Here is a 19,058-nt window from a genome sequence, read left to right on the forward strand (position 1 = left end):
AGGGGCTGAGCATCATGACCTCAGGTCAGGAGCCTGGCCTACGTTGAGTGGAGGATGCACAGTCCCCTACTGACCTGCGGGCTCTGGGGTAGCCAGAATGGTCTTCCACTGGAGTCAGTTCTCTGGTCTACACAACAAAGAATTTGAAGAACTCATGGGTTTAAACTCTCCTGAGTGGAAATCAGGGAGAAGCAGGGAAATGCCTCTAATACCACCCCTGCTATGTTTGTAGACAATTTCCTGGGGATCCTGGGTTCTGCGTAGCCCATCTGGGGACCCAAGGAGCCCATTCTAGGGCTGGTCAGTTACACGTGTCTCTGCTAACACTGATGGGCTGGGTCCTGAGACTCTTGTGATTTCTGACATCTGCCTTCATGAAAAAAGAAAAGGACAAAGACAGCCTGCCTTCTCCCACTCTGTGTATCAGACCTTCCCTAGGGACAGAAATGACTACCAGTCACTTCAGTAAGAAAACAGAGAAGCCTTTTCTTTCAGTCCCCCCGTTTCTGGGGAGGAACACTGTTTTTGCTCTCAGTCTTTTTTAATGTTTCTTTGGCCTCCATCTGTGGTCCATGTTTTAGAAATATGATTCCAGGACAAACCTCTAGATGAAAGAAAGAAAAAGCACAAACGCAGGAAAAAGGAAAAAGGAAAGTGCAGGAAGTGAGGTCTCCCTGCTGGGTGTGTGCACCAGGTGTCTGGGGCGTGTCCCATGTTTCTCTAGATGGTGGACCAGAGGCACAGAGCACATGCCTCCAGGAGGGATCATGCAGACAAACAGCATGAATGAACTCTAAATGGTTTCTCGCCAAATTCCACATGTTGAAGCTACATAACTGCCAACATGACTGTATCTGGAGAGAGGGCCTCAGGAGGTAATGAAAGCCAAATGAGGCCAGGCACAGAGGCGCACAGTTGTAATCCCCGTGGCTCGGGAAGCTGAGGCGGGAGGATCCCAAGTTCAAAGCCAGCCTCTGCAACTTAGTGAGGCCCTAAGCAATTCAGTGAGACACTGTCTTTAAATAAAATATAAAAAGAAAAGGGTTGGGGATGTGGCTCAGTGGTTGAGCACCTCTGGGTTCAATCCCCGGTACCCCCCCCCCCCAAAAAAAAAAAAAAAAAAACAAAACCCAGAAACAAACAAAAAAACTAAGTGAGGCCACAGTGATAGGATTGGTAGCCTTATAAGAAGAAGATGTGTCCCATCTCCCACACACACAAGGAGAAGGCACCTGTCTATAATACAGACCAAAACAACAACAACATTAACAACCACCATGGAGGTTTTGGAAGGAAGACAGAAGCCAAGATTTCTGCCAGTTCCCCTTCTCTGTCTCACCAGTGGAGGATATGAGCAGAGGGGTGGCATGGTGCAGGTGGCAGTCAGGAGAGGGTCCCCCCAAGACTGGCACTTACTCAGGGAAGACATTTATGCCTTTGGAAGACTTGGAAGGTGGGGAGGAAGCTCTAGGCAGAGAGCAAGTCCCCTGGGCAGGAAAAGAATCTGGTTCATCTGAGCAACTGGAATTTGGCCCAGGATGTGGGAGCTTGTTGGATGAAGGAATCATGGCAACAGGTGAGGCTGACGAGGGGGGTGAAGATGGGCCACACAAATATTTTTAAGCCCTTTTAAAGAGCAGAAATTGTATATAAGCAGTTTGGGGTGATGGAAGCAAATTAAGCCAGTCAGTGAAGAATCCAACATCTGGAAGTATTATTGGCTGCTTGGTGCTGACCACAAGCTGACACACGAAAAGAAATGTCTCTGTGATCTCAGTGGTTCCCAAGGGGGTTGGTACCAACCCCTTGGGGACGTTACAGAAACAATGAGGACATTTTGGTTGACAAAATAAATGGAGCTGGTGTTGAATGGGCCGGGTCAGGAATGTTCAACATCCAAGAAGGAGTGCAATGTTCCTCCCAGGTGAGGAGATGTCCTCTGTTCCACCTGACTTTTGAATATTCCCATCAGATATTAATGGAGATGGAAAAACCTGCTTACAACAAACTCAGTCTACATTCTAACTCTGAAACTTAAAATCAAAGTATGTGTGGCTCATTTCCAGGGAAATCAAGGAAATTTTGCCTGGAGTTGCTTACCAGTTCAGTCAATCAGTTTACTGGTGCTCAGCCACCCCTCCACACAGTGGACTTTGTAGCTGTCACCTTCACAGTGGCTCTCCAAGTGGGGTCAAGCTTCTTGAGGACTTGGAGTATTTTTATTTCGAATTATTATTATTTTTTTTGTACTGGGGATTGAACCCAGGGACATTTAACCACTGAGCCACATCCCCAGCCCTATTTTGTATTTTTTTTAGAGACAGGGTCTCACTGAGTTGCTTAGGGCCTTGCTGAGTTGCTGAGGCTGGCTTTGAACTCACCATCCTCCTGCCTCAGCCTCCTGAGCCTCTGGGATTATAAGCGTGCCCCACTGCACCTGATTTCACTTTGAGTTTTTGTTTACTATTATTTAGTTTATCCCCACCTTTTATGCTACTGTGTTGATGTTAACATTGCTAAATGGGTACATAGTTAGAACCTAAGAATTCTATTTGGTGAGAGAGTCAAGGGCATTACAAATCTTTGCGATAGAGGGTGTCTGGGTCTAATGGTGCTGAGAATCCCTTCTGTATCTTCTGCAGTGCACACTCTTATTAATTCAGGTTCATGGAAGAGAACCGGAAGTTCAGTGAGGTTGAGGGACCTGCCCAAGGTCACACAGCTTATGTAGAGTAGAACCCAGGATTTTCAACCCCAAAGCTGGACCTCTTAGAACTTGGCAGTGCTGCTTCTGGGTGACCTGTGTATGGGATACACAGCCAGGACACCCATTCGGAGGAGCTCTTTTGGGTACCTCTTATAATAGGGAGCACTTACCCGCCCGAGCTCCTTGTCCTCCAAGGCCAGGACACCTGTGCTCTCTGTGAACAGCTTCACCTTCACAGCGGGCAGAGCATGGGTTGTAGAGAAGTCACCCTGGGTGCCCCAGCTGTGGACAAAGAATCAGAGAGATCAGTGTGGACTCTTCCTTCCTTCTCCAGGCTGAGTGAATGCAGGTTTCACCCCAGGTGACCGGTCCCAACCTTCTCCCATCCTCTTGGTAACAGAATGACACCAAGTGCTAGTTATCTTCTTAGGCCAAGGCAAAGACAGATGCTTAGAAAGTTGCCAGGGTTTTCACCGAGTACTGCAAGGAATCACCTGGAATAAGCATGAAATCAAGTTGGTGAGAACTTTCTCCCATGTATTTGCTCTAGCAGCAAATTATTCCAGGGCATCTTTTTAAATAATTTCTTTCCTCTTTTGAATCTCTAGTCCTTGGAAGCTAAAGTTCTTAATTTTGAGATGAGGTTTCATTTGGTTGAAGCCAACATCTGACTTTAAAATGAGACTTTAGCTGAAGTGGTGCGGAGGTGGGAGCCCGGTTGCCACTGGTACTGGGAGATGAGTTTTAAAAAAAAGGAATGAGTGACTGGGTATGGTGACACAACCTGTAATTCCAGCCACTGGGGAGGCCGAGGCGGGAGGATCCCAGGTTTGAGGCCAGCCTCAGCAACTTAATGAGACTGTCTTAAAATAAAAAATAGAAAGAGCTGGGGATTTAGTGGTAGAGCACCCCTGGGTTCAATTCCCAATAGCACCCCTTTCCCCGCCACCAAATGCAATGAGTGGTGCTCCATCCCGTTAATCTGAAACAGAGATCGATCGAGGATAAGAACGTAGAACTGCCAGTCCCTGCTCACGTGTACGGGTATCTGAGTCTCAGTCCGGTTTACCAGGAAATGGGATAGAGAGCAGGGCTTGGTTCCCGAGAGCCTCTGATGGGCTCCTCTAGGTGGCCTCTTCATCTCCCATCTTATCTTACAGAGAATTCACCTCCATTCACTCTGTACCTGGAATTAGCGAGACTTTCTGGAAGTGATAACTGGAGATCATGGAGCCCTTGCTCTGAACCCTTCCAGGATTCCCATGCCGAGGCACACGGTTTACAATCCAGGCCCTTCGCTTGATCTCCCAGCCATCTGCTCCATTTTTATGGGCTCCTCATTCTGTCGCCTCAGGCCCATGACACGTTCAGCTTCCTCAGTTGGGAAGGTGTCTCCCCACCCCACATATTCACTTGGCTACCTCTCTGGGGCTCAGCCGAAATGTCACCTTTCTAGACAGCATGTCCTCTTGATCTTTCAATCTAAACTGGGTTCTGGATTTAAACTCTTTAGCATGTTGTTTCATTGTGAGGGGTCAGCTCCTTCCTAAGATGTGTCTTTTAATCTTTGTTAATAGCTGCAACCTGCTGATTTCTGCTTCTAGAATTATGTTTGCACAGCAGCTGTGGCTGGAACCAGGGCTGCTTGGAGAAGGGCGGAGGCATCAAGGTTCCTTGCCAGGGAAAGTCTTGAAACCCGGATGTCCGTCCTATATAAAAGATACAGAGACCAAAGGGCCGGGCTCGGCCTTCGGAGAAGACTCCACTGAGCCCTCCTTGGTGCTGAATACACCTTGCTCTTTTGCATCTGTAAGTGCCATTTGTCTCTTTCCAGTGCCATAATTTTCCCATAACAATTTCCACGTTCATATTCTAGCCACCATCAGGTCTATAATTGTTGATTTACTCTTGTGATAGTTTAAGAGCAGAATCCTCTTGTAGTGCTCAGTGGGCTGCCCGGCCAGTGGACGCAGGGTGGCCGGTCCGCAGCTGCCGATGCAGTGCTCTGCCAGCGTGAACCCGCCAGGTGTCACCTGGCTGTGGCAGGCAGCAGGTGGGCGTTGGGTTTACCCTGCAGTCTGGGTCTCACCTCAGGCCTGGGCTGCCTACGACCAGCGCACTCTACGACCTCCTGGGGCTCCTTCCTGGGCGCTTGGGCGCAGGACACGCCTGTGGGGGAAGGCAAGGGGGCGTGACAGCACCCCAGCTGTCAGTCTGCCATCCTAGCTAGCCATTGGCCCACCTGTCAGCTTGTGCTCGGCAGCCATTGGTTAATCCGTAGCCCGCGAATCTTAACTGCTCAGCAATTGGCCCGATGGTCCTTAGCGCGGGAAATTCAACTACTTAAGCGAAGCTCCCCCACCGTGCTCTCTCTCTGGTGTGCTTTCTCTCTCTCTTCAGGGCAGACACTGCTCGTCTGCCTAATAAAATCTCTTGTGTGAGTTCCAGCGTCTGGAGTGGTTTGTGTGGGCGTCTTTTCACTTTTCTCCTCTCACACTCTGTCAACTCTATGACTGCAGGGACCATGTAGGTTTTGTGTATTTTGAACACCCAGAGCTCAGCACAGTGTCTGACACGTAGATGTAATAAATATTTGCTGAATGAATAAATGATGCAAAATATATATTCTTTTACAGAATTAGGAAATAGTAGACCTAGACCTATATGGATTTTTTTTTTCATTTTCCCTTATAAAACCAATTTCAATATTGTAAAATATTTATTAAAATCCGATTTAAATGACTTCATAATATTACACCTATAGATGCATTATAGTTTATTTAACCATGGTTCTTTCATTAAAACTGAGTTGGACATTAGTTTTTCGTTATATCTCTGATTATTTCCTTGGGGTACAGACCCCCAGATGGGAGACATCTCTTCATTCATGAGCAAACATTTAGAACTCTGACAATGTTGCAGGAAATGTGCACATCCACAGACACTTTCAAGACCTGCGATATCTATTTCCAAAAAACTTTCCATGAAGGCAGTGATTATCTTCCTCCATCTGGGCTTGAGAATACTAATTGAAAGTGTCTCCTCCTGGCCTGCACTGGTGTCATTATTCACCTTTTCTTCTGGACTCTTGTCCTTGTAGTGTTCACGGTATTTCTCTGACTACTAGAGTGCTTGATATTTTACCCTATGCTTGTCAGTCACTCGCATCTCTTCTTTTGTGAATTGTGGAAACCTAACTTCTAGTCTCACTGGTGTACTCCACCCCAAGTTGCTTCCATTGACTGAACTCAAAGACACAGAGTGTCTCTGGGGAGTCATCAAACAGCATCAGATGAGTGGGGATCCAAGTGCACCAATGAGAAACCACAACAGTCACAACAGTAATAGGGAGCAGGCATGAGACTGAACAGAGACAGGTTTCAAACACAGCAGCAGAGTAGTATAAGTACAGACAGAAATTCCTACTTATGGTTTATCACATCTGCAGCATGTCCCTAAGAGAGGGCAATCTCTGTTCTAGCCAAGACCACATGACCAATTTTGAGCCAGAAATCTTTAGCTCAAACCTTGGCTTAGTTATATAATAAACTTGGGATTTGAGGCAAGTTAATTAATATCCCTGTACTTCAAGTTCCTCAACTATAAAATAAGCTCATTTCACAGAGTAGTCGTAAAGGCTTGGAACAAGATGGGAAACACATTTGGCTACCTTCTCTTCCCAAATTGATAAGGTGTGTTGCTTGGATTTGTGTCATCTAACACATTTGTCAAGTACCTCTTAAGTGTCTGACCCCATGCAAAAAAAGCAAGATGGACATTACCACTCGTACTACACAAGGTAAATGCAGTTACTACAGTTGCCGTATGGAGGTGAGAGAACTAAAGAGAAACTCAACATTTGTTTTATTCCAGTGAATTGTGACTCAATGGATAAGAATGCAAATCTCTTAAGTCCAAAGATACAGTTCTTACTGGTATTATTTTCATAATCACCAGTGATAAGCATTACAAGTGATCAGCAATATTGGTGAAAAAGTGAACATTCATTTATTATTTGTGATTAATTGGACTATAGATCTCTTTCAGCCTTCATCATGCTGGGTCCTGGGGATGAGAAAAAGTGCAACTAGAAACCACAAGGGTTCTGGAATGAGAAGTCTTAACACGATACCATAAAGAGGACATAAGTCCAGTGCCCCAGGGGCACTCCACACTGTATCCTCATGATACTCTCTTTAGCCTGGTTAGTAGGGATGTCCTGGTTTGCTAAGCACTTTGTCTAAATCCCTGCTGCCACCCAAGCTTGCTCTGCTCCTAAAGCAGGTAAATGAAATGTGACTCAACCTCCAGGGCAATGCAAGGCTTCTGAGACCCTGCCAGCTGGACAGAATTCAAGCCACTGGAAGTTTCCCTGACAGTCCCCTGCAACTGAACACCAAGTCACTTTTCCTTTCCACCAGGTCTGCAGCAATATTTTCGTCTTTCTACTGTGAGCCTCGGCTCACCCTGACTTATCTATCCGATTTTCAAATAGTAAGCTGGCTCAGAGAAATAGACAAAAAAAGACACTCTAGTCTAATCAGGACAGTTACGTCATCTTTGGTGCTCAGTGCAAAGTAAAAATGCAGGGCTCCTTGTTCAAAAAGCATGAAAAAGATGTCATTTAAAGGTACTGAAATACAAAGGTTTTTTTCCTTTTCCTCTGTTCAAAGGCATGCTCCATCATCACTGGACATTACTTATGAACACACTTTCAAAGATACCATTATCAAGAATTGCAAGTTGGAAAGAAAAAAAAAAAAAAAGAATTGCAAGATGGCATCAAACCCAATGGGGTTCCCTTATAATTGTTAGGCTTATGCAGCTATACTGTCACATGCCCATAAACACAGCTCTGAGCCCGATGCCACCCCAGGCTGGTTAGCATGGACCAACAACAGCCATGAAGTTGACGGGAAACGTTTGCCCCTACCTTGTCATTGGTTTCTGTGAAAGCCACTCCTGGCTCCTTTGTGTCAATGGTTCATATTCATATGAGAATCTGCCAGGTTTAATTATCCTTTCCTGTCCCTTTCCCTTTAGAGGAAAAAAGTCATAGAAAGGTCCACTCTTTGTCTTTTCTAGCCACAGAGAGACCTGGATTTTTTTTTTTTTTTTTTTTTTTTTTTTTTTTTTTTAATAATGAAACAGTGAGGATTCATTCAGATTACTGTTGCAAGGCAGAAATACCTATCTCAAGTGTCCATGGTCACATGTACATTATGTCTTTTGAAACCCTTTCCACAATTCTGCAAGATGTCCATGATTATTATCCCCATTGTTATAGATGAGGAAACCGAGTCTCAGGGAGGTTAAGTAGTGAGCCCCAGATCACACACAAGGAGTGAATGGTAGCCTGACTCCACATTCTAAGCCTGTCACCACACTGCCACGCTCAGTCTTTTGGATCTTGATCCAATGACCATAAATGATCTCTGAAATTCAAAGGGCAGTTTCTGTTTCAAGATTGCTGGAACTCTGGGCCACTGTGACTTCTAACTTGGGATTTATTTCATATGTTCAATATGACTTGTAGAGTGTGATACTGATCATAGACAAATTAACCAGGGGAGGAAGCATGAGAATCCTTGGTCTTTTGGTGGGACCACAGGGATAAATGAATCTATTTCTCAATACTGCACGTTTCTCTGCCCACCTCTTTCCTCTTGCTGTACCTACTAAGATGAATTTCTCTCTTAGTGAAAGTTTGGACTGGAATACAATTGCTTTTTTCCTTTTTTGGTCTGAGGGGTTGAACCCAGGAGTGCTTAACCACTGAGCCATATCCCCAGCCCTATTTTGTATTTTTTTTAGAGATAGGATCTCACCAAGTTGCTTAGGGCTTCATTAAGTTGCTGAGGCTGGCTTTGAACTCATGACATTCCTGCCTCAGCCTCCTGAGCTGCTGGGATTACAGGCATGTGCCACCATGCCTGGTATACAATTGCATTTTGATTTGGAAAGATCAGTGGTTGATAATATTTATTGCAGGCCCAGGTTGGAAAGGTTAGCTGATTAACTTCTCTGAGCACAAGGTAGATGATGTAAAATGGTTTCCTTTTTCTATGTCTCCATCCTATCTGCCTCTGTACAGGTAACTTATTTAAATATTAAAAATGGCCACCAATTATTGAGTGCTTATGGTTTCCCAGGCCCTAGGATTAGGGCTTATCATGGATTATCTCATTTAATCTTTCTGACAGGTCTACAAAGTACATTCCTTTTTATCCCTGCTTTATAAATAGAAAAGCTTGGGTTTGAGGTTAAATAACTGGGCCAGGATTTCAGGCTACCATGCTGTGCTTTGAACTCAGAATTTCTAATCTCAAAGTCTATGCATTGGACCATAGGCCCTTTTATGCCTCTAATTAACTCCTCACATAATATTCAAGTATGATTTGACAATGATCTGTATATGCATCTATCTCCTCTCCAGGGTGAATACTCAGGCCAGGGATAATTTTCTTAAAAACCTGTCTCCTTTACCCTGCACAGGGCCTGGCACACAATACATATTTATTTAGTAATAAATTCAGAATACCCATGTCACTAAATTCAGGGGGCTGTAGAGAGATGAGACAAGGAATCACCAGGGATGTGACCACTTTCTTCAACTGAGAAATTCTATCTACTTGAATATTTGATATTTGTTAGGAGTAGTCCAACTCTTTGGAGTGCATGATGTGGACACTGAATGTGACCGCTCTCTGGAGTGTCAGGGATGCGCCTTTGAGCTCAAACAATGGTTGTCTCATGAGGTCAAAGGTCGGCAGCTCTGTGGGTACCCATGGCTCCAATGCTAGGAAATGCTACCAGGTCATACAAGGAGCTATTGTTCTGATATTTGGTCTTTTCAGACACAAGAATGGAAGCAGACTATGGATATGTCCACTCACAGCAGTACCTCCAAATATGAAGGCATACATATTAAGATGTGTGTCTCTCCCAAATAAATAATTTTTGCAAAAACTATTTACAAAATTTGGAGATGGAGACTAAATAGATGAATAGCACAGCTGACAACAAGCACCACATGGCTTTGGATGATGCTCTAATTTCTACTGGTTAGGGGTTAAACCTCTGATGAACTCTTCATTGAAGAAATCTTTCCTGAATGTCTACCATGAGCAATTTACTGTATGAGGTACTCCTGCAGGTCCCAAAGTCAGTGAAATATAAGCAAAGGCCTCATATCTATTGCATTCTTCTTGGGGAGATGCAGATATGATATGCTTAAAAGACAGTGAGCCTCAGTTCTTACATTTAAAAAAAAATAAATAATTTCTAGAAATAGAAATTTCTAGAAATAGAAATTATTTATTTATTTAGTTTTAATTCATTATACCTGATAGTAAAATGCATTTTGACACATCATATATAAATGGAGCATAACTTTATATTCTTCTGGTTGTACATGATGTAGAATCACATGTGCGGTGTCCAATTCATTCTACTATCTTTCCTACCCTCATACCCCGCCCCCCCTTGACTCCCCTCTGTCTAATCCAAAGGACCTCTAGTCTTCCCTAGCTACCAACCCCGGTTATTGTGAATTAGCATCTGCATATCAGAGAAAACATTCCACATTTGGTTTTGGGGAATTGGCTTATTTTGCTTAGCATGATGTTCTCCAGCTCTATCCATTTTTTGGCAAATTCCATAATTTAATTTTTCTTTAAGGCTGAGTAATATTCCATTGTGTATATATACCACATTTTCTTTATTCATTCATCTTTTGAAGGGCATCTAGGTTGGTTCCACAGTTTTGCTATTGTGAATTGAGCTGCTATAAACATTGATGTGGCTGTGTCACTGTAGTATGCTGATGTTAAATCCTTTGGGTATAAACCAAGGAGTGGGATAGCTGGGTCAAATGGTGGTTCCATTCCAAGTTTCTGAGGAGTCTCCATACTGCTATCCAGAATGGTTGCACCAATTTGCAGTCCCACCAGCAATGTCTGAGTGTACCTTTCCCCCCTCATCCTTGCCAACATTTATTGTTCCTTGTATTCTTGATAATTGCCATCTGCATAGGGGCACATGCCTGCAATCCCAGCGGCTTGGGAGGCTAAGGCAGGAGGATCACGAGTTCAAAGCCAGCCTCAGCAAAAGTGAGGCCCTAAGCAACTCACTGAGACCCTGTCTCTAAGTAAAATACAAAATAGGGCTGGGGAGATGACTCAGTGGTCGAGTGCCCCTGACTTCAATCTCCAGTAATGCCCCCTCCCCCCAAAAAAAAAACAAAAACAAAAACAAAAACAAAAAAAACCAGTAAAATCAGCTGCTCGGACTAACGAAAGTTTTCATTAGCAGATTAGAAGTATGCTCACCCTAGCATATCTGCAAAGATCAAATATCAACCTGTACTTAGAAGGACAGCTCGCCTTAGAGGGATCCCACGTGCTGCTCTTAATTCTTTATGGAATTCCTTCCAGCAATCCTGGCATATTAATAAATTTCGGCTTGGCTATTAGAATGTTCCAGACACGTGGTGTCCAAATGCTGCTTCAAGATCGACTCTAGCTGGCTGACTCATTTAGTCACACTACATCATTATTAATATCAAATAATAAACGTGAGTAGCAGATAATTCATATTCTGACGCAGCGTGGAGGGGGGTGGGGGGGATGCCTTTTAAAGTCACAGCACATTATTTCTGCAAATCTACCGATCAGGGCCACTGCTTTGAAAGGAAGCACTTTGATGTGCTGAGAAAATGAGGGAAAAGCGAAGCCGGAATCCACGGTAAAGCAACCTCGTACTGCGTGTTTGCAGAGAGCATCTGCTCCACGGGAGCCGCATTTCTGTTTACTATTTAAAGCCTCTTATTTGCGGAAGCCTCCTCGGACCATATGTTATCAACAAATGTTGCTAATCAAATACACACAGTAATTTTCATTAGAATTTCCCCCCCAGGAACAAAAAGCATTTGCCACAAAGGGAATATACCTCCCAAAATGACAGTAAACAGCCACCACAAACCTTTGACAACAGAGTGATATTGACACATGCCTGTGTGAGCCAGGAACACATCCACCTTAGGCCCATCAGGACCCTTAGAGAATTGGATTCTGTGCAGGTTGGTACTGGGGGGTTGGGGGGGGGTGATGTCATTAGTTGCCATGGCGATGCTCAGCTCAGGCCATAATTCATGCCACAGACTGGATTTGCATGTATTCAAGGTAAATGGCTCATGTGAGCGGGATGTGAATTTGGAGCAGTATCATGAAATGAACCGTGGGCTTTCAAGAGAGAGCCTGGAATTGAACTCAGGGACACTTGACCACTGAGCCCCATCCCCAGCTCTTTTTTTTGTAAATTATTTAGAGACAGGGTCTCACTGAGTTGCTAAGTTGCTGAGGCTGGCTTTGAACTTGTGATCCTCCTGCCTCAGTCTCCTGAGCTGCTGAGATTACAGGCAAACACCACCACACCCGGTGAGAGGGAGGGAGAGAGGGAGAGAGAGATGGCATTTCAAGGAATGAACATGCTATGGTCTTGGCACTAACAGAAAAAGTTAATCATCACCTGGAGGCAACTGCATTAAAATTTTTTGGCTTGCTTTTCAGCTGGACTGCACAATCTCCTACTCCCAACAAATCCATTGGGGGATGGCAGTTGATCTGTTGTAATTTGGGGTCTTCAGCGTACTGGTAAAGCTAAGCTACAGCTTATCTGTGTAAGTGAGGCATTTGCTGCACAGAAATTGGTTGTCTGAGAGGCAGAAAGATGAAGATCTCTGTTGGCCTCCTTGACATTTCCACGGGAATATCTCCTCTCCAAGAATCTGAAACTGACCGTGTCCAAACCTCAGCTGGAACTTTCCTCCCTGGCCTCTGTTCCTTTAAGGCTTCCTCAGCTTCCATTGAAGCATCTGTGGCCACCCAGACCTCATTCTTGTGTTCCTTTCTGGGCCCCAAGTGCCCCTTGTCACCAGATCCTTCAGGTCCTGTATCTATATCACAAATATGATCATTGCTATGGAGGATAATAAAGGGGAAAAGAGGTTGAGAGGACTGAGATGAGGCTGGGGGATGCTGAATTGGGTGGCCAGGTAAAACCACATTGAGAAGCAATAACAATGTGCAGGAGCCAGGCATGGTGGTGCATGCCTGTAATCCCAGAGGCTAGGGAGGCTGAGGCAGGAGGATCATGAGTTCGAGGCTAGCCTCAGCAAATTAGTGAAGCCCTAAGCAACTTAGAGAGAAAAATCCTGTTTCAAAATAAAAATTAAAAAGGGTTGGAGATGTGGCTCAGTGGTTAAGCACCCCTGGGTTCAATCTCTAGTACCAAAAAAACAAAACAAACCAACAAAAAAGCCCACCACCAACAAACCCTGCAGGATGTAGGATTGACTTCTTCTTTTTGTCCCCCTTGGCTAAGATGAGAGCAAGGATCTGTATCTATTTAATTCATCACTGGATCCCCAACACCTAGCACAGCACCTAGCATAGCACCTAGTACAGAACCTAGCATAGCACCTAGTACACAGGCACACTCAACAGGCACATGCTGAAGGTTGGAGTCACTGGGTTGTGAGTTCCTCCACATGCACATAAGTGGAACTGAGATTCAAGTTGAAGGTGAAACTTAACAATATTTGGTTATCCAAGAGCATTGTTAGTTTTTGACATGGTGACAGAAGAAATAAGAAAACATCTATACCATAAGCCTCCTAAAGGGCAAGGGTCCACCTTGCTCACTGTTGTCTTTAGCTCAGTACCTGGTGCAGAGGAATCATTTAATAGGTATCTGCTGAATCAAGACCAGAAGGAATAATACATATGCTATTTCATGCAGATATCAGAGACCTGCATGTCAATCATTATTTTCTCACCAACTGTGTGAGCTTGGTCAAAGCATCAGCAGAGTCTGTTTGCTTACTCTGTGTGTGTGTGTGTGAGTGTAGTGTGTGTATATATATATAGTGTGCATATATATAGAGTGTGTGTATATATATAGTGTGTGTGTATAAATATAGTGCGTGTGTTTATATATAGTGTGTGTATATATATAGTGTGTATATATATAGTGTGTATATATATATAGTGTGTGTATATATATATAGTGTGTGTGTATATATATATATATATATATATATATACACATACATATATGCATTTTCAACTTAGGTTCATTTCAACTTTTGGTAGATTTGTTGAGACATAACATCCTAAATCAAGTAGCATCCATAATAGAAAAAAGTTGACAATACACAGGAAGAGATGACAATATAAGCAGAGAGATGGAAACTCCAAAAAATAATCCAAAGGAAATGCTAGCAGTGAAATATATATGTATTTATATAAAACATACTATATATTATATAAATATATAAAGTATATAAATATATAATATAATAACATATATACAATATAATAATACTGAAACGAACCTAAGTTGAAAATGCATGTGATGCCCCTTTCCTACCAAACACCCTCGCTGAGCCGCAGAGTGTGCTGCAGAGCGCGGCTGTTTCTCCTCTGGATAGCGGTGCCGGCAGGGAGCTGCGATTCCCTGCGCTTGCGCAGTCTGGCCAGGGGTATCGTACTTCCTATCATTTGCTTGGGAGAAGATCAAAACTCCAAATTCAAAGTATAGTTTCTACTGAATGTGTATCACTTTCACATCTCGTAAAGGTGAAAAACTGTCAGTTGAACTGACCCAATTTAGGGACAGTAGTAGAGCTCTTAGTGTGTTAATCATATTTGTTATAAATTCCTTATCTGATCATTCCAACACTTCTGCCCTCTCTGATGATTTCTCTGTCTCTTGAATTTGCATTATTTTGTCTCTTAGTATGCCTTCTAATTTTTGCAGAAAGCAAATTTGTGCTAACATCCTGGGTAAAAGCAACCTGGTCGTGGCTCAGAAGCGGCCTCTGCTCCAGTCAGCAGAGATTTTCTGTATCTACCTGTTTGACTCCCAGTTTGGCAGTGTCTTGCCCTGTGAACTCAATTCTCTAATGAATCTAAGAGATGCTGATATTCAGTTTGTTCAGCTCTTTCTTGGGTTGCGGGGAGGAGAATGAGGACTTCCGAGTTCCTCAGATGCTGGACTGAAACCGGAAGTCCAAGAGAGAACAGAGCCTGGATATTTTGAGAGAGTTTGGCATGCATTATTCATTGAAGGTTGACTCATAAGAAAAAAAAAAAATACAGGTGGTCAACAGGAAAATCAAAAATTTCCAGCTAAGTAACAGGGTAGTGTGGGAAGGACCTGCCAGAAGCTAAAGTCACAGAGATAAGGGTTCATCACAGGGTTTAATTGTTCAAATCTCTTTCTCTGAAGCAGAACTTACAGTGAGCCCCCAAAATATCCCTTGTCTTTGTGGAAGGAGGTGAGCTGTTGTCATTGGACATGATGGCTCTGTCTTCACCATTGAGAATTCTGTATCTTGCGGGGCGCGGTGGCACACTCCTGTAATCCCAGTGGCTCCGGAGGCTGAGGCAGGAGGATTGCAAGTTCAAAGACAGCTTCAGCAACTTAGTGAGACCCTAAGCAACTCAGTGAGACCCTGTCTCTAAATAAATAAAATACAAAATAGGGCTGGGGATGTGACTTAGTGGTCAAGGGCCCCTGAGTTCAATCCCTGGTAAAAAAAAAAAAAAAAAAAAAAAAAAAAAAAAAAAGAATTCTGCGTCTCCATCACCTCTCTGACTTCCTCCAAGGATCTGCTTTTTCCAGTTTCTGAGACTCTTCAGAGAAAACGAACTGCTCTCTGAAGAGCAGGAAAAGTATTTCATTCATTTTCTTCTGTCAGTGACTCAGCCAACCAACTCCTTTTTAATTCTCAACCCTGCCTGTTTTCTTATAATAGCTTTTGTAACTTGAGCTGGTTATTATAGTTGCAACCTGTGATTCCCATAAAACCTGGGAGGCTGTCTCACTAAGAGACTGTGTCTTTGGCAGTGGAATCAGCCTCAGGACACCTTGCTGCTTCCCAGCTGACACAAGGGGGTGCAGAAGCCACGCTGCAGACAGCTGGCCAAGGCTTTCAGGAGGCCTGGACCAGGGGAATTACAAAACGCACCGCAGATCCCAAGGCCTTCCAACCGGTCCCACTGAGAGCTTGATCCAAATGAGGCAAAGCAACTGGGAGAGATGGAGACCCAGACTCTGAGTTGAAAAAAGTCCTGAAGTTCACTTGGGCCATACTCTTCATCAACGAATGAGAAGCTGGTGCAGTGGGAATGGATTGTGCTGCCCACTCTTCTATCATCAAAGAGCATTATCAACTCAGACAAATTTATTAGCCTCTCGGATCTTGGTTTTCATGTCTGTATAATGGACACATTGATAGCTTCTACCTCACAGGGCTTCCTATCGGCTTGACCCCCAAGTAACTGAGAGAAGCACTTAGTGCCATGTAAGTGCTTGTGTATTTCAGTACAGCTGCAGCTCAAGGTCAAGGGTAACTAGCATTTTCTACAGAGCACAGGATTCAGAGTGCAGGTTTGGGAGTCTCCAGCCTGGATACACACTCAGCTGTACCATTTTCTACTGATGTGACTCACATCTCTGTCTGAATCCCTCAAAGCCTCTATTTTCTTACCTGTAAGATGGGAAGGTTTATAATACCTCTTTCTGATCTCTCTTATGTTAGATGAGAAAATGCTTCTCAATTTGATTCTCAAAAAGTCCCTCCATAAATATGAACACTGGTGTGTGTGTGTGTGTGTGTGTGTGTGTGTGTGTTTCAGTTTAGTCAAATCAAGATTGGAGCTTGAATTTGGATTTGATTTTTTTGGGGCAGCTATGATCAAAGAGTAAGAATTAAGAACTTATTCCTAGGTTCTCTGACTTCCCTTCTACAAGTGCCTGGAACACTATGTCTCACTTCCAATTCTCTCATGCTCCTTCACTGGACTTCACTGACATGAGAGGTAATCAGATTGTTGTTCAATGAGATCCACTCTCTCCTGACTTCTCCAAAGACAGCATTATCTTCCTGCCCCCTTGGATAATGGGTTTGTCCCTGTGACTGCTGGCTTTCTAGGCAGAGTATACATCCCGACAACTTCATTTTGAAATCTTCCGTTTTGTCTTTCTTGGTCAACAGGCCCATCTGCAGATGTGAAGCACAGTTTTGAGTGGTCAGACTTGTCTTCCTGCATCTTTGTTGCCACTATGATCAAGGATCAGAGTCTCCTCTAGTTAGCTGCTGTCCCTTCAGTCTGGATCCCAGAGTGAACTACATGGAGCAGACCAGATCCCAACCTACAGCCAAGAGTCAAGGTCAGTCAGACCCACAGCTTGAAGTATAGCCGTCCAGCTGAGCATGACATGGATTTATCAACCTCAAACCAATTTGCACATTCTCATTCAAACCATTTGAATGAGAATAAATGTGGTTTTATGTCATTGACTTTTGGGGTGGTTTGTTACACAGAAATAGCTAACCAATACAGCTTCATCGTCTGGTACTTAATTACACCATCTGTTTTACCCTATGTTCCATACATTGGTCTGGAATCCTCAGTTAGAATATTATATCATGCAGAGCTGGATAGATCTTAACATCCTTTCATACTATATAAAGTCTGTGGTAGTCTCTCAAGAAATACCTGCCTAATGAATGTGCTGGGTTGAACATAACCTCCCCATCGACCTTCCTCTGTCCAGTGAAGCAGAGTTCACTGGCAGTGTGAGGATGGCTTGTGCTGGTGAAGGCTGCCCCAGCCACTGTGCAGGTTTCCTAATGAGCAAGGGTGTCAACATCTCCCAGGGCTGAGGCAGGCAGCCAACGACTCTCAAGCCTCTAGTGATCCAGAGCTGCCAGGGGAAGCCTTAACTACATCACAGTGCTCTGACTAAAGCCCTCACACGGATACAATAACCAAAAAGTCAACTTCACGCAGCCCTGCGTGCCCCCGATATTAAGGCTCTGTCTCAGCGGGGACCCACACTACGGTGGCACACAGGGGTAGCACTGGAGAGGTTCAAGGCTGGTCTTTCAGGGCTTTGACTGCCTTCCAAACAGTCAGCCCCAGCCTGTGAGACCCCCCCAAGTTGCCTTTGACAGAGGGAATTATGGGAGCTATGTCTGGTTTGCACTAGGAAAAGGTTGACCGCTTTCATGGGCCAAGTTCCCATCATCCCAGAGAGGGATCCCTGAGGACGCTGCTATGAAACGCACGCATCTCCTTCCCCAGGGCCTGGCACGCAGGCTTGTTCTTTGTTTTCTCTCTTCGACATTTATAAGAAACCACTAGGAGTGGTCGTGAATGCCAGAAGTCTCAGAGGGAGATGAGGAATGGGGCCGGTTGGACAGATGCCCTTTTGTAAGGCTGGGTTGTTGTCGTCAGGCGTCGGGAAAGTGCTCTCCCTGGAGGGTGAGAGCATGACACGTGTCCCATCTGGAAGCAGAGGGTGGTTCTTCAAAAGCCATGGATCTCAGTTGTGGAGTAACATTAACACCACTCAACAGACCCAGAGAGACCGACACCACCCCTGCAGAGCCAAAATACTACCTAAATCCCCAGCCACATCTGGATCTCTTTACTTTGGCCACTGGGTCATTTTAGGTTCTCCACCAGGCCTAGGTACTCTTACTTTGGACCCTAACCCCTACAAAATATTAAAAATACTAAAAGGTACCCCGGAGCATCTGTGAGAAAAAATGAGCAAAACGAACAAACAAAAAAACCTTATCAAAGTTGAATTGAGTTGCAAGTGACTAGTTGACATAGGTTACATTTCTAACCTATGCCGTGGGTTATCAATAGGTTATCCATGTATACATTTTTCACCTATTTAGAACCTCTAATATAACCATGATATTTAATGAAATATTATTTTTGATTTTTGTAAGTTATCTTTATATAATTCAGAGTTAATACAGTTCTAAGGTTTAGATCATTTCCAAGGCTCTTGACAAACATGGGGCCCTGCTGGTCAAACTGTCTTAGGCCCAGATATAACCAAAACTTTATGACTGTTATTCAAGTTTCATTCCAAAATGATAAATTTAAGGCTTACCAAGTGATAAGAGCCAGAATTAGTTTTAATTTCTTCTGATGCCAACTACATACCTCCTCCCAACAAAAACGACCATCACGCCCTCTGTCCTGGTGCAGTAAGTGAGCAGATGTATCTGCCGCCCGTTGCCTGATGACAGGTATTTGCACTCTTTGTTGCTGGATAGCTGGAGGAACATGAACTTCAGGAAGGGCAGACTCAAGGAGCGTCCCTGGAATGCCTACTGCAAGGACCAATCAGCTTGGCAATAGCGAAACTTTTTTTCACCCCCTCCCCGGGTAGATAACGATTATAAAAACCTTTTAATGCTTCTAGGGCCCTTGCACATGTTAGTTGATCTTTTTACAGTGGAGACTTTATTTTTTTACGA

General features: G+C 44.0%; 1 protein-coding gene across 9 annotated transcripts in view; it reads right to left on the reverse strand.

Moving 5' to 3' along the window:
• CADPS (calcium dependent secretion activator) overlaps positions 1-19,058 on the reverse strand; it is a 483,924-nt gene that overhangs the window by 197,497 nt on the left and 267,369 nt on the right. For all 9 annotated transcript variants that reach the window (XM_079114383.1, XM_079114382.1, XM_079114375.1 and 6 more), the window contains exon 7: positions 2,878-2,989. In XM_079114383.1, coding sequence (XP_078970509.1) covers positions 2,878-2,989 — 112 coding nt within the window. The remainder of the gene's footprint in view (positions 1-2,877; positions 2,990-19,058) is intronic.

The sequence above is a fragment of the Sciurus vulgaris genome, assembly GCF_902686455.1.
Source record: "Sciurus vulgaris genome assembly, chromosome: 16".
In the NCBI taxonomy this organism is placed as follows: Eukaryota; Metazoa; Chordata; class Mammalia; order Rodentia; family Sciuridae; genus Sciurus; species Sciurus vulgaris.